The sequence below is a fragment of the Chroicocephalus ridibundus genome, chromosome 2 (assembly GCF_963924245.1).
Source record: "Chroicocephalus ridibundus chromosome 2, bChrRid1.1, whole genome shotgun sequence".
Taxonomy (NCBI): domain Eukaryota; kingdom Metazoa; phylum Chordata; class Aves; order Charadriiformes; family Laridae; genus Chroicocephalus; species Chroicocephalus ridibundus.
Window position 1 is genome coordinate 153,583,818 of NC_086285.1, and position 13,905 is coordinate 153,597,722.

Genomic DNA, 13,905 nt, shown 5'->3' on the forward strand with positions numbered 1-13,905 from the left:
ACATACGCTATTTAAGGGTGTGTCTTAAAATCATGAGTTCTATACGCATTCAACAGATGCTTCCAAGTAAGCAGTAAAATCCCTACTGGACATGACTTCCACGTCATTTTAATAATTTATAACCTTTTGTGCAACCGTTTTTTCCACATTCAAGCACTGATCCTTTCTGGCAAGTGCTTGGTTATGCGCTAAGGGGCTGCAACAGAGACAGATCCTCCTAGTAACGGGTACAGCAATCCAGGGAATGGAGGTGGACCAAGTCTCAGTCTTCCTGCTGACTTAAAGTATAAAATTGAGGAAAAAACCATGAAAGTCAGTTATTGCTGGTAAGCTTCAGCTTCCCCATCTTTCCTATAAAGATACGATTTGCCTTTGTACCACCATCTATCTGAACATGGCCACGTGAAAACCACTTCTAGAAGAGCTCCATTTCTAATAACAACTCTGTGACAGTAAGATTTAAAACAACCATTCTAATTTTATCACTGAAAGCACCAATGGATAAAGCAGTATAGCTTTCAGATTGTTCCCCAAAAGCCATAGGATAGCTGCAGTAAATACCCTGTATGGCATCCGAAGTTCAAAAAGCTTTAAAACAGTGAGGTTTCTGCATTGATGGTAATGTAATAGCAAAAAAAACCTGAGTCTTAAAACTCAACCCTACGTTAATGAAGAATTTTGTCAATGAGATTGCTTGTTTTCCTCAGATATGCATAGAAAAGAAAGACCGACAAGAAGCGACTTACACCTCCAACTAGCATCATAAACACTAAATGGGCACAACACCTCTTTAACAGGACTAGGTACAGATATTGTGTATTGCACAGACATGGGGCTCCACGGAATGGGAAGGATGTACAGCAAATGGACTGCAAAGCAGGATAAGACGTTTAAGCAGAACAAAGGCAGAGACTGACAAGCCTCATATGCTCACAGCAACATCCTAACCCTTCTTTTCCAGTAAAAGAACAAAGGTTTGTAGAAGAGAATTAGCCTGTTATTGTACGTACGCAGCAAAATTCAGGTGCATCTTCAAATTCCAGTGAGTAAATAAGCATCTTTATTAACTTTATAATTAGATTAAGCCCCCCCCAAAAAGTGAACAAAGTGCTTATCTTAAATATACATCCACATACAAGTCATTCAAGAATATTCCCACACTTACTCCTAAATAACCTTGTGTATGCATGTTACAAAAGACATTATTAAAGTTAAACCAGTTACACTGTTTTTGTTTTGCATTCTCAATTTTAGACTATCGGATAATCTTACAAAATACTAACAAGAATTCTTACTATACAGGCATGAAATTTTCCAATTTATTACATTAACAATGTATTTACTTTCCATTAACATACTATTATGCAGTAACATAATGTAACTGCTAAGCATTGCTGTTAAAGCAGGTATCACATCTCTGCAATCTTAACACTGCCTGAAGATCAAAAAAAAATAATATGAAAGGACAGCATGCTCAAGACTATCGTCATTGAGAATGTATTTTGAGCATGTGTTTAAATATAGAAAAACATACAAAGTAATCACATCCAAAAAATGTCTCTGGCAAAGATTAATTAAAAAAAAAAAAAAGACTACAGCAACAATAAGTTGAAAATGCATTCTCTTCTTTCAAAGACTAGAAAAAACAGAAGACTTGTTTCTCTTCTTACAAGACCTCTCCCAAGGCCTGCAAGATTAATTTGAAAGGTAGAAGAAAAAGTCCTAAGGCATAACAATGCATAAAAGATGTTCATTTTATACACACCACGAAGGGACTTTCAACATCTGTACATGCCATTTTTCTGCCCGTGGCCTGCTGTATCTCATACGCTTCCCTCAACTATACCATGCTGCGTGTCAGCTGTAAAGATTTAATTTAGTTACAATAAATTGAAAACCAAATGAGAATATTTAAGGATGTTTCAGCGTGCAAGAGGACACGACGCATCATCTCAGCAAAGCCAGCAAGTGTCACCTCCCCTCTCGTAGACACCCAAGCCAAAATTAACACCTAAATCAGACACAAAGGTAATGCTTATTGTCTCATTCGGTTCTGACGTAATATTTTAATCCCTAAAATGTAGTAAAGTATTTGAAAAATGGTTGGTTGAAATATTCTTTTCCTTAGTATTAACACAGCCAAATAGGTATGACAAAAGCACAATTTACTGTTTTCAACAGCTATGCATACATAATTACAAGGCAGGAGACCAGTTTGATATGCATATAGTTGGAACAAAAAATAATGAGATGTTTAACTGTTAATGACAGTAGTGTGGAGGGCAACACTTTATTTCTCCTTGCACACAGCAAAAAAAAAAAAAAAAAAAAAGGATGTTTTGAAATAATATTTTCCCCTTCGAGTCTTGAAGTGTAACGCTGCTCAAACATTTAAACCACCTCCACATTTAGATTAACTCCTTTTGTCAGCACACTAGTTTCACGGTATGAAGTGAGACCAGATGTTCTAGTTTTAAATGCCTCACTAGAGTACACTTACCATGACACTTAGTAGACGCTGAGTGCACCGATGCATTCTTACAAATCATTTAAAGTTTGTGCTCTGTTAGCAAGTATACCTGCTATCCATTGGCAGGGCACACTGAAATTTTAATCCTCAGACCACCATGATGTGGGTACTTTACCTGTTTCAGATTAAGAAATCTCAAAAGGGATAGTGTCTATATTTAAGAATTAAATCAATAGCAAGTACAAGAGTTTACAATTAAAAGCAAACCACAAATGTCTCTTCTTTTCTTCATTGCTAGAGGAAAGCACTCACGGATCCAGAACTGAAGGAACCTTAGATTAGCAAAACAACAAAAAAAAAGAAAAACCAACAGATCTTTTTTATTTTGCTTTAAATAGAAATGTGCCAATGTAAGAAGGGGCATAAAGAGCACAGAAAACAGATAATATTCTTGGCACACTTCATTCAGCTCTTTACCGCTTTGATTTGTACCACTGTCACTCTGGTAACGGACAAAGCCAACCCAGAAAATCCAGCAGGTCAGACACTGTGGGACGTTACCCATAGAGTGCCATTAACTGTCCTGCTGAAGTGTAACGAACGGAGGTAGCCAGCTGGAGGGGAGAAGGGGTGGGAAAGACAAACGGCAGTTATAGCCTCAGAACTTCACTAAGCCTGAAAAATGGGAAGTGTTATATTCCAAGGAGGTTCAACTTGCTAATACCCATCAATGCTTTCTCTTCTGAATGTAAGCACGGATTATATGTCAGAAGTTCCCCTCTGGGTTATATTCATGCAACTCAGTGTACCTGAAAATTAACAGAAAGTATATACATATCACCCAACTAATACAAAACACTTCTGTCTTCTCCACGGTTCAAGGTATCCGTGAACGCATCAAGCTAGTATTCAATTCACACACTAACTCTCAGCGTCAGCTTAGCCTGATCTAAACTTTTCGGGAAACCAATCAAGGAAAAGTCAAAGAGATTAAACTTCAAACTAAAATTCCATTCAAACTCCTTTGGAGGACACATACAACACCATACAGCCAGAAGGACGTCATAGCCTAAAATACCGTTCTACAGCTCTGCAATGTCAGGAAACCGTACGGAGAACAGCAGGCAGAGCACACAGTCCAGGCGTTTTTGCCAAGTCTTCAAAAAGGGTAAAGGAGAGGGAAAGAAACGACGAGAAAAGCTAGGAACAGCACAGTTATCACAACCTGAGAAAACAGCAAAATTTCTAGCCAGTTTAATATAGGCTTCCCTGGTATTACCAACTTAAAATGAGAGGTACCCAAATACTACCAGATTTGATTGTTTTCCTCCCAAGAGGGTCAAAATCTTTAAAAAAAGTGCTTCAAAGAACATTTTCAAGATGAGCCTCAAAAACTGATTTCCAGTAAACATGATGTTGTTTTGTTTTATTTACTATGATCAGACAAATCATCCTAAAAAAATTCTCACCCAAGAAGCTAACTAGGCCTCCCCTATCAACAGATGAAGGTATCTCACATGCACTTAGGACAAAAATGACTGGTAATAACAAAACAAGGCACAAGCATCTTAAATACCACAGATGTGAGTAGAGTAACTATTGAAAAACAGTTCAATAATTGATAGGATTTAGGGTTTGGGGTTTTTTTTGGTTTGGAGGTTTTTTGGTTATGGGTTTTGGTTGTTGTTTTGTGGTGGTTTGGTTTTTTTGTTTTTGTTGGTTTTTTGGGTTTTTTGGTTTTTTTTTTAAAGAAGGTAGACTCACAAGCTTTTACCTATGTTAAAAAAAATTAATAAAAAACCCTCTACATACCATAGATGAGAATACAAACCATTAGGCACACTACATCACCACGAAATCAACGATGATGTAATGAAGCTTACAGTAACAATGTTTAAGTAAATCAGTCATATCTGACACAAGAGAAACACCTGTACTATAGTCACACTGGTGCAAATACAAATGCAAACAAGGTCTACAACTTCTAACCTTTTTCTTGACATATTTATGTTTTGGCTAATGTGTGTTTATATTTAATTTAGATAAATTGACAAGGATATCTTAAGGTTTAGCTTAAGTCCTATACAAACTTTAAAACATGCAGCTAAATATATATTCAAAGACTCACAGAATTAAGTAGCTGGAACAAATATTACCCGGCATTAGAAGACCATCTTGAGTACTAACATGGCCTCTAACCCTCATCTCAGAGTTTGATGGCCTAAAGAATTAAGGATGCCTCACCCATTGCTACCCATAAAGGCTTTTGTTGAAAGTTCTAGCAATATTCATTAACTACAGTATAGCAATTTGTTACTAGTATTAAGGCTTTCCACATCAGCAGCTATGAAGATAAAGGAATAGAAACCTATAGTTGTTTCAAGAAGTCCACGTAACTTTTCATACTTTCTAAAATAAATAAAATCTGTGTGCAATGGGCGTAAGCGTAAACAGAATTCATATACAGTGGTTTAATTCCCATTAACAAAATAATAAAAGCAACGTGCATATTAATGCTTTAACATGTTGTTAAGACTCCAGATACATTATTATGCAAGAGAAATGTATAAGAAAACCTTATTCAGTCTGTCAACACTGTGTTCTCCGAAAGCTTCAGTGGATATAATTTTCTGAATGCATACATAAATTCAAGAGGTTAGGATTTTAAAAAGAAAAAAAAAAAAAAGTCATATATTGGTGCTTAAGGACTTAGTTCAATGAGGAATTATCTTCCTTCACTTTTACTCTCCTTCCTCTAATATCCTCATGCAGAGGATTTGCAAAGAATGAAATAGCTTCCCAGTAACAGCTATTTCCGTGTGACTACTCTGAAGGCAAACCTGATTAATAAAAAACACTTATTTGGTCTAGCAGCCAGCACACTTGCTTTGCTAAAAGATCCCCATCTCCCAACCCACAGCTGTTATTTTCCCAGAAGAAAGTTCCCATATACCCAGTATCTACATACTAATGGTCAGACATGACCCACAATCCACCATATGGAGTAATTGTTTTTGAATATTAGTTCAATTTCTATATTACATAAGCTTTTGTGTTCATTTAGTAAAAGTGTTACTTATCCTGTCTGATCTTACATCTCTGAGTGATACACGAGTTCATCTCTGCTTTTACAGTTTTTTATCTTGCCTGGTATCACTACTAAAATTGTGAGAACTGCACAACTATGCGCAAGAGGCCTTTACAAAGTGCAATTTTAGACAGTTGAGCAGGTTTAGAAGTTTCACTACAAAAGCCTTCTAGAAAAGTCTCCAAGCTTTGATGGAAATTCAGGGTCTCTTCATAGGACTACACCCTTTCCTGGTACTTCCAACACTAGACAATTTAAAAACTGGAGAATCCACAGGCTGCTTCCTTATACAAAATTAAACTTTTGTGTATCCCAGTAATAAGCTTACCCAAGAGTACAAGTTTGCAGGATGAGGCTACATAGTAATGGAAAATCTGTAAATGAAGAAAAACAACAGAAGTCTCACAACACCCTACAGCCATCAGCCTGCCACTTCCAGTAAAGCAATGTAATATTGAGCCTACATAATGTTATCATACATAGGATTATTTTGTTGAAAAGAACACTAATATTGCAAAAGCAAATGCTGAAGTTATTACAAACACGAAACAAGGTTACCCTGCAAAATTCCATTGCAATAATGCAGCAAACTGGATGACAAGAGTTTTTAATGACAACAAACTAACTCGCTCCATCTGCTCTCGGGGTCACAGCAGAGTTACTTTAGTACAAGAGTTCCTTCACCCTCTTTGCCTCATTTACTCACTTTGCCGTGCGAGAGAAAGGATGCAAAGGTACTACAGAGCACACGCTTGGCGCTCGTACAGTTAAAGGCTACAGCCTAGTGCATATGTACAAAAGGCCAAATAAAAAAATGCAACAGCAGAATAGTAATTGTGAAAAAAAAAAACCCTTACTATTTAAGAGATAATAAATATCAGGAAATGCAACTAATCAGGTTTGTTTATTACACTCTGTTCTATCATTATAATGGCTCTCATTTAAAATTGCAGATGCAAGAAATCCAAGTATCTTTATCATTAATCCAATAAGCACAAAATTAACACAGTATTTCCTTTTCCCCCCGCTCTCATTTCAAATTTTCCACTACAAGACAAGAAAATAATCGCATTTTAAAGACAAGAGCAATATTCCACAAGTGGGTTTAGATCTGAAACCCCGTACAACAGAGTAGTGCTTCATGACACAGTCATAACACCGAAGAAAACCAGAAATGTTTTTTTGTTACATTATCTCCCTGGCGTAATGCAGATCCCAAATGAGTACAGGAAAAAGAATTAAAAAAAAAAAGAGGAAAGATGATGCTCGTTAGCTTTAAGGAAACAAATACCAAGATATGAAAAAACCTGAACCAGTTGTTCATGATTCCATGAAAAGGTTATTTTCAATATAGCTATCTGTATAAATCAACAATACAGCACCACCAACCACATTCCCAGAAAATATATTTTTAGAGACAGATACAAAAGTTTTAAGTATGCAATCGCAGTTTAGACTTAAGATTCGTTTTGTAGAAACAAGGAAAATACCCAACTTTACAAATTCAGACTACCCAGACTAATAAATGTTCTAAATAAATTTGCTAATTTATGGATCTTATTCTGCATTTTGACACCACTAAATGCAATCAGTTGGCAACCCAGCCTTCCTCCTTGCAAGAAACAGCAAGGCACAAGCATCTTTTCTTTTCCTGGATTAACACAGAAGCTCACTTGACTGCACAGGTAGGTACTCTAAAAGAAAACTGCCATGTCGATTCAGCTAACTTGAAAATTTCTTTCTATCCAAAGGAATATCTGCTGCTAATATTCTAAAATCCATCAACTTTCAGTTTGAGATTTATTGCACCTTACCTACTGAAGGAAAAGAATGTAAGGTCAGTGAGCCAAATCTGACTAATTTCAGCAGGTGAATTCCAAAAAATTCACCCCCCACTAAAGAATTTCTAGAAATACAACAAACAAAAGTCCGCCAACACATCTTGCAAACAAAAGAGAAAGATAAGCAAATAATGCAACTGCTTTTCATTTATTTCAGAGAATGTGTAATAATTATTATGCCTTTGGGGGAAGATTCTGAGAGTGGCTTTTGAGTTCTCTGCTTTGAAGGGTCATACAACCATGAAACTGAAAATCTAGTCAGCTTATAAGCATTGAAAAAACAGCTCACAAAGTCCTGCACAACCTAGTCTAAACTACATCCATTAATTCTGTCAGAAATATGCAAACGTTCAAGCTATAATATGGTTCTCTTACATACCTGGACTTGACTATCTACACAAAAAACATCAGAAGGGCCTCCAGCAAGTGTAGTAAAAGCTACACATTACAACCCTTGCTTTACCTGTTGCTACGTCTCCATTCAGCAGGAAAAAGGGATTGTGTTGCACACGAGCAACCAGGAAGAAAGCCTATACTATTTCTTTCCACGCATCCCTCGCACACACACACCAGAGCCATGCTACCCTTTCTCCTCCATATGTGAAGCTTAAAAAAGGCATGTCCTCTCTTTCCATGAAAAGGCAGATTACAAAATTTTGTCTCTGTTCACAAGGGACAAGAAATCCTAGCTATCTGGTCACAACCGCACCTCTTCCAATCTCTAAGTGACATCCCTGCAATTAAATACAGTTGCAATCAACTGTGAATGCAGCTGGTACACCTCGAACTAGCTGCCCTGATCTACCAACAGCAAGGTGAGGGTATGCAGAAGTCCCAGAACTAATAATAAACCAAAGTAATTTTTAGTCTTCATATGTCTGAGTTTTGTCACATTCTCAAATGGCAGAAGGTGATCATAAGGTGATCTTAATCCTGTGTTTCTTTTAAAACACAACTACAAAACAGCTTGAGGTGACCACATCAGACACACATGTTCCAATGGTATAAGACACTGAGCCAGTGGAATTATGAGTCTAGTTCCCTATAGAATATAAACTTATATGATGTCCACGTTCATATGTAAGTTCTTCCACCTATACTTCCAAAGTTGCTGGTTACTTTACTAAACTTAAGACAGATACCTCTCTTGAAGAAATAAGTTCTTAGGGACTCCACCCAAGTAGATATCTGAGCAGAATAAAGAGACTATTTGAAGAATAAGCTCACTCATCTTCTAAAACTGCCTTTATAAAGCAATCCACACAAGGTAAAAAAAAAAAGCTTACAGGACTCCACATGGAGAAATGGCTTTAAGAAGGTGAGAGCTCTAATTACGTTCAAAAGCCTACTGCAAACCAAGCTGCAGAAACCCAGGCATGGGGGGTTTTTTCAGTTCTTACATTAAAAGCGTCATTTGGTCTTCTACAATTATTGCAAATGGACACGCACAACAAAATTTACAATTACTGTTTTTAAGAACTTCAGAAGGTATTTAAGATTTCTCGTAAACCTCTTTGTAATTGTAATCATCACAAGTTTCAGTGATCAGGTAAATGCTAATCTCGCAAAAAAAAAAAAAAGGAAATATGAAAAGGTTGCTTAACTACAGCCATACAGAAGGCCAAACATCCCTCCGCCCTCCCCCCTCAAAAAAGAACAGAAATATGCATATGACCACTACTGCTGTGAGCAGAAGTTTTCTTTGGGCTACTCAAAAAGAGAGAACACGATGGAATCTCTATCCAAATACACTGTTGAAATTTCCACAACAGGAAGCAAAGACAACAGAATGTGGCGAATTACACTCATCTTCCTATCTTTTTCCTCAGGATGGTAAAAAACTTAATATATGAAATCTTAAAAGAGTTTGTATCCGAATGAATCTGAATGAAAAAGCACACTATAAATGTGAGTTTATGGAGGCATTTTTTCACCCTGTGATTTCTAACATTTCTTGCAAAGAACTACTTTGGAAACTGCTCTCATTAGATGTTTATTCATTAAGTGTATAATTTTTCTGACACGCTGCTATATCAACAAAAGCTCAATGTAAAAACTTAAACACACGGGACACTTTGTTTGCTGAACCAATACAAGCTGAATCAGCACAAGCACTTTATGATAGCATAAATCAGTGACATATTAGGACTTTCCATAATATGCAACTAAACACATGTTATCCCTTACAGTTGTATAAATTCTTATATAAACTCTACATCCCTGCTCACTAGGGATGCGTTAAAACCAGTGATCTGTAGAACAAGCATAGGCTGCCACTACTAATCCTTATTACTAAATAAACCCAAAGCAAACCACAATATTGTCTTAAAATAACAGAAGTCTCCTATTTCTATTCATCACATAGTCTAAACTGCAATGCTCATTCAATTCAATAATTCGGAAGATGACCAGTTCCAAAAAGAGGGCACCTCAAAGGTACCTTACTTAACAAACCTCCTCAACATCAGTGGCTCAGAATCCACACACAATCAGTGTCTTTTTCTGTGTCGTAAAAACAACTGGAAAGAGACAATTTTCTTTGACACTGCAGTCGTTCCTTGTATTCCTGAGATGAATGAAGAACACCATCCACTTTTGCTCATCGTGCCTCACTCCTAATTCAACATTCCTAACTTGAAACTGTCAATACATCTGAATGCACAGATAACTTCTGTCTGCTACAGATCACTTCTGTGTGCTACAGATCTCTCAAAAATGAGCTGGAAAACAAAACAACATTCAAGCTATCAAAAATAGAATAAAATACTTAGAATCTTATTATCATACTGATACAGTAGCTAGCCGTATGTATCATTTGATGACTGAGACCTTAACTATCTAGCAGAAATGCTGATAGAAAAGGGTACAGACCGGTTTTTTTCCCGCTCCTTTCTGTCAAACTGTGAAGATTGGAAATTTAATTTAATCACATTTAATTTCAGAAGCATTTTATAAACAATCATTCAGGTACTCCAATCAAGTTATCAAGTGTCTACAATCTGACACAGTTCTCCCTTAATCTTCCTAAATTTTGGTGCTATTATTTTTGTGGAATATTCTAATAACACTAACATTTTAAGAAGTTATGCGGATTTAGTCTATCTTATTAGTCAGGGTTTCATTGTTAGCTTTTACTTCTGCCATGACAGTGCTTTTTAATTTACTATTGTGTTACCCGAAACAAAATTCCACTTGATCTAAATCCAAACTACACCATCACGTAATAAAACAAAGAATTAATCAGATTAAAATAAGAAATAAGTTAACTATAGCATGGTCTACTTGTACCAAATTTAAAAGGATGCCAGAAACGTAGGTATTGCTGCATTGTTACGTATTATGTTTTAAGGTCACATACCTTAAAAGGTACCCTAAAAAAGAGATTCAGAACTTATTCTCTTCATTACTAATATGATTTTCTTTTACTTTACTGCTCCTCTGAAATAACAAACTTCCTAAAAGTACTTTCGCATTCTCATATACGCAGAAGACTGACGCATCTTCTATTTTGCATACACAGACCCCCCCCAAAAAACTACATAGTGTGTCTTTGCTTTCAAAGCAGTCCCATTTGAAAGGATTACTTCTGTCACTGCCAAGAGATGTGGCGCCAGTGGAGAGAAAGAGATCACTAATTTGCTTGACACCCACCAAAGTCTGTCCCCTGTTTTGGCATGTAGTCACCCTGGTCATCATCAAGATGACTGATGAAGTCTCATCACTTTCTGAAAGTACAGATGAGACATTTAAATAAGATATTAGAAGCATTTTAGCAGAATTTCAGTAAGAGATTCTAAGGACTTGCAATGGGAGCCATTTTGTTTACATATCAAGCACATTTATGCCAACACTTCACCACAGGCGTCATGGAATTTTGTGAACCACACTGTTAAGTGTCCTGAGAATGCTTTGTGTAAGATCCATTGAAAGATGTCTTCTGCATAGTGGAAAGGGGAAAGCTTTCCACTGTTTTCAGTAAGCCACCTTCCTCTGCACAGACTCCACTCAAGAGGCACCACTGTGCTGTACCAGAAGAATACACAAGGACATGGAAAAAACCAAAAGCATAAAGCAAAAAGTATTCATAGGTATTTGTTGGACTGTCAGAAGCAGACCACCAGGGCCACTCATAGTTGATTCGAATGAACAGTAGTACACAAAGTAGATTACATATCCAATAGAGAACTGTTCTCTTTACTTCCTTAAAGCAGAAACAAAAGAAATCAAATATAATAGTTGTTATTAAGTCCAAAATTGATAAAACAGCTTTTACACCAACAGAAATGGAGTTAAAGGTGCCAACCTGTATCCTGCTCTTAACTATTCCCTTTTTCTTTGTTCCCTCAAACTTGCTAGTAAAAAGCCACACAAGCACACACCACTGTCCATCTGGCACTAGCCTGCTTGCAACAGCAGCAGTTTGCTGTCAGATGATATGTTTTTAGGGCTACATTTCATGACTGGTCAGTTTTCACCACTCCTTGAAAATCCTAAGTGCAGCATAGCCACAGATACACAGACAGATGAACAGAATACCACAGAAATACTCTAATTAATTCAAATTTTCTCTTTCACAAGAACAACTATAGACAAATAAGTTATTCTTCCTCTTGCCAAACATTTACTATACCGCGTAACTCCAGGATAATGAGTGGGGACTATCACTAATAAATGCCAATTGGGCTTCAAAGCCCCAAAATTACGATTTTCCTTCTCACTACCAGTATACTGATTCTCCCTCACACTTCAGCCGTACAGTGTTCTGGTGATATTTGGGAAAGATGATGCAGAAGTAACAAATAATGCTTCCAACCTTAAGGAGTTTACATAACTACTTTTTCCCCACTTCATGTCACTGTAATAACAATTGTATGAAACATGACCTGACACAAAAACATCCAGCACCAAAGCCAAGAACTGACTTCTTCCCCTTGAGGTCTGCATGGATCGCCTCTATTATAGAATCACAGAATGGTTTGGGTTGGAAGGGACCTTAAAGATCATCTAGTTCCAACCCCCCTGCCATGGGCAGGGACACCTCCCACTAGACCAGGCTGCTCAAAGCCCCATCCAGCCTGGCCTGGAACACTTCCAGGGATGGGGCATCCACAGCTTCTCTGGGCAACCTATTCCAGTGCCTCATCACCCTCATAGTGAAAAATTTCTTCCTAATATCTAATCTAAATCTTCCTTCTTGGTTCCATTCTCTGCTAAACCCTTCAATCCCTCCTTTTCTTTTATTTAGTATTAATAAAACACAGTAGGCATCAGCAGTCCTAACAGAGAAGACAAAAAAGCACGATGGATGAGGGAAGGACCCACCGTGCTCACCTTCTCTCACACCTCTGGAGTTTTCAACAGCCTAAGCTACGACAAGCAAGAACCAAAAACCCGGGCACCAGAGTGGAAGAAAAAAAGCAAATATTTAAAAGCAATTAATTCCTGTCCCGTCCCTTCGCTTCCAGGAGGGAGGGAGCCGCTCCCCTCCCAGGGACAGCACAGGGGGAGCCCGGCCGCGGCTCGGGAGAAGGATGGAACTGCTCCCGCCTCTCAGGGCACCACGGCAACCCCGGCCCCGGGACGGGCACAGGCCCCGGGACGGGCACAGGCCCCGGCGGCGCCACCGCCGCACGGACGGGGCCTGCCCCACGCGGCCGCCGCCGCCCGCCCGCCCGCCCGCCCCCTCCACCAGCGCCCGCCCTGGCCCCGCCGCTCACCAGCCCGTCGATCTGCACTTGCTTGACGGCCGAGTCGCCCGTGGCGGCAGCCTTGCCTTTGCCTTTCGAGGCACCGAAGCCGCCACCGGCAGCGCCGGAGCTCTCCTTGCGCGACGCCATCTTCCCCCTCGCACCGGCCGGAAAGAGAAAAACGAAACACCGGAAGCAGCGGCGGCGGCGACGGTGCGCGAGGAAACGGCTCCGGGCGGAAACCCGCGGGGGAGGCGAGCGGGGCGCATGCGCGGTGCCGCCGCTCTCCCCCCGGCGCCATGGCGGCGATTCTTCAGGGCCTAGGCGCTCCCTCGGGGCCCGGACGGTCTCCGGGCGGTCTGGCCCGGCCCTCCTTTGGCTTTGCCAGCTGGTACGGCGGCCCCAGGTGGTGCTGGAGCAGGAGAAACCCTGTGCCTTGCGCCAGGCAGCGGCGGCCACCCCGCCTCAGCCGGGACGGGAGAGGGGCTGAGGGGCCCTGTCTCCCCGTCTCCCCATCTTCCTCCCCTCATGGCGGTTGGCGCCTGGCAAATCGTGTCTGGCAACTCGGGAGCCGCAGGCCGTGGCGATGCTAACGGCCACGTAAAGCCACGGCTGTGCCAGTGGGCCCAGCCAGCGGGACGAAGTGAGGGTCCCCAGTAGGGCTGAGGGCAGGTCTGTGCATGGAGGGCTTTAAACCCAATAAACCAGCTTCGTTTCGAGGGAGGAGCACTTTCAAGAGATAATAGATTTGAAAGCTTTGGATTTTAGCTTTAAAAAAGCATACTGCTGCGAAGTCAGGTGAATATCTGTCTTGTTTTG

General features: G+C 39.6%; 1 protein-coding gene across 1 annotated transcript in view; it reads right to left on the minus strand.

Annotated features, from left to right (window-relative positions):
• Positions 1–13,274, minus strand: part of EIF3H (eukaryotic translation initiation factor 3 subunit H) — an 89,557-nt gene extending 76,283 nt beyond the window's left edge. Inside the window, exon 1 of the mRNA XM_063327434.1 lies at positions 13,117–13,274. Within this exon, the coding sequence (XP_063183504.1) occupies positions 13,117–13,236 (120 nt within the window). The 5' untranslated portion in view covers positions 13,237–13,274. The remainder of the gene's footprint in view (positions 1–13,116) is intronic.
• Positions 13,275–13,905: the final 631 nt, after the last annotated feature.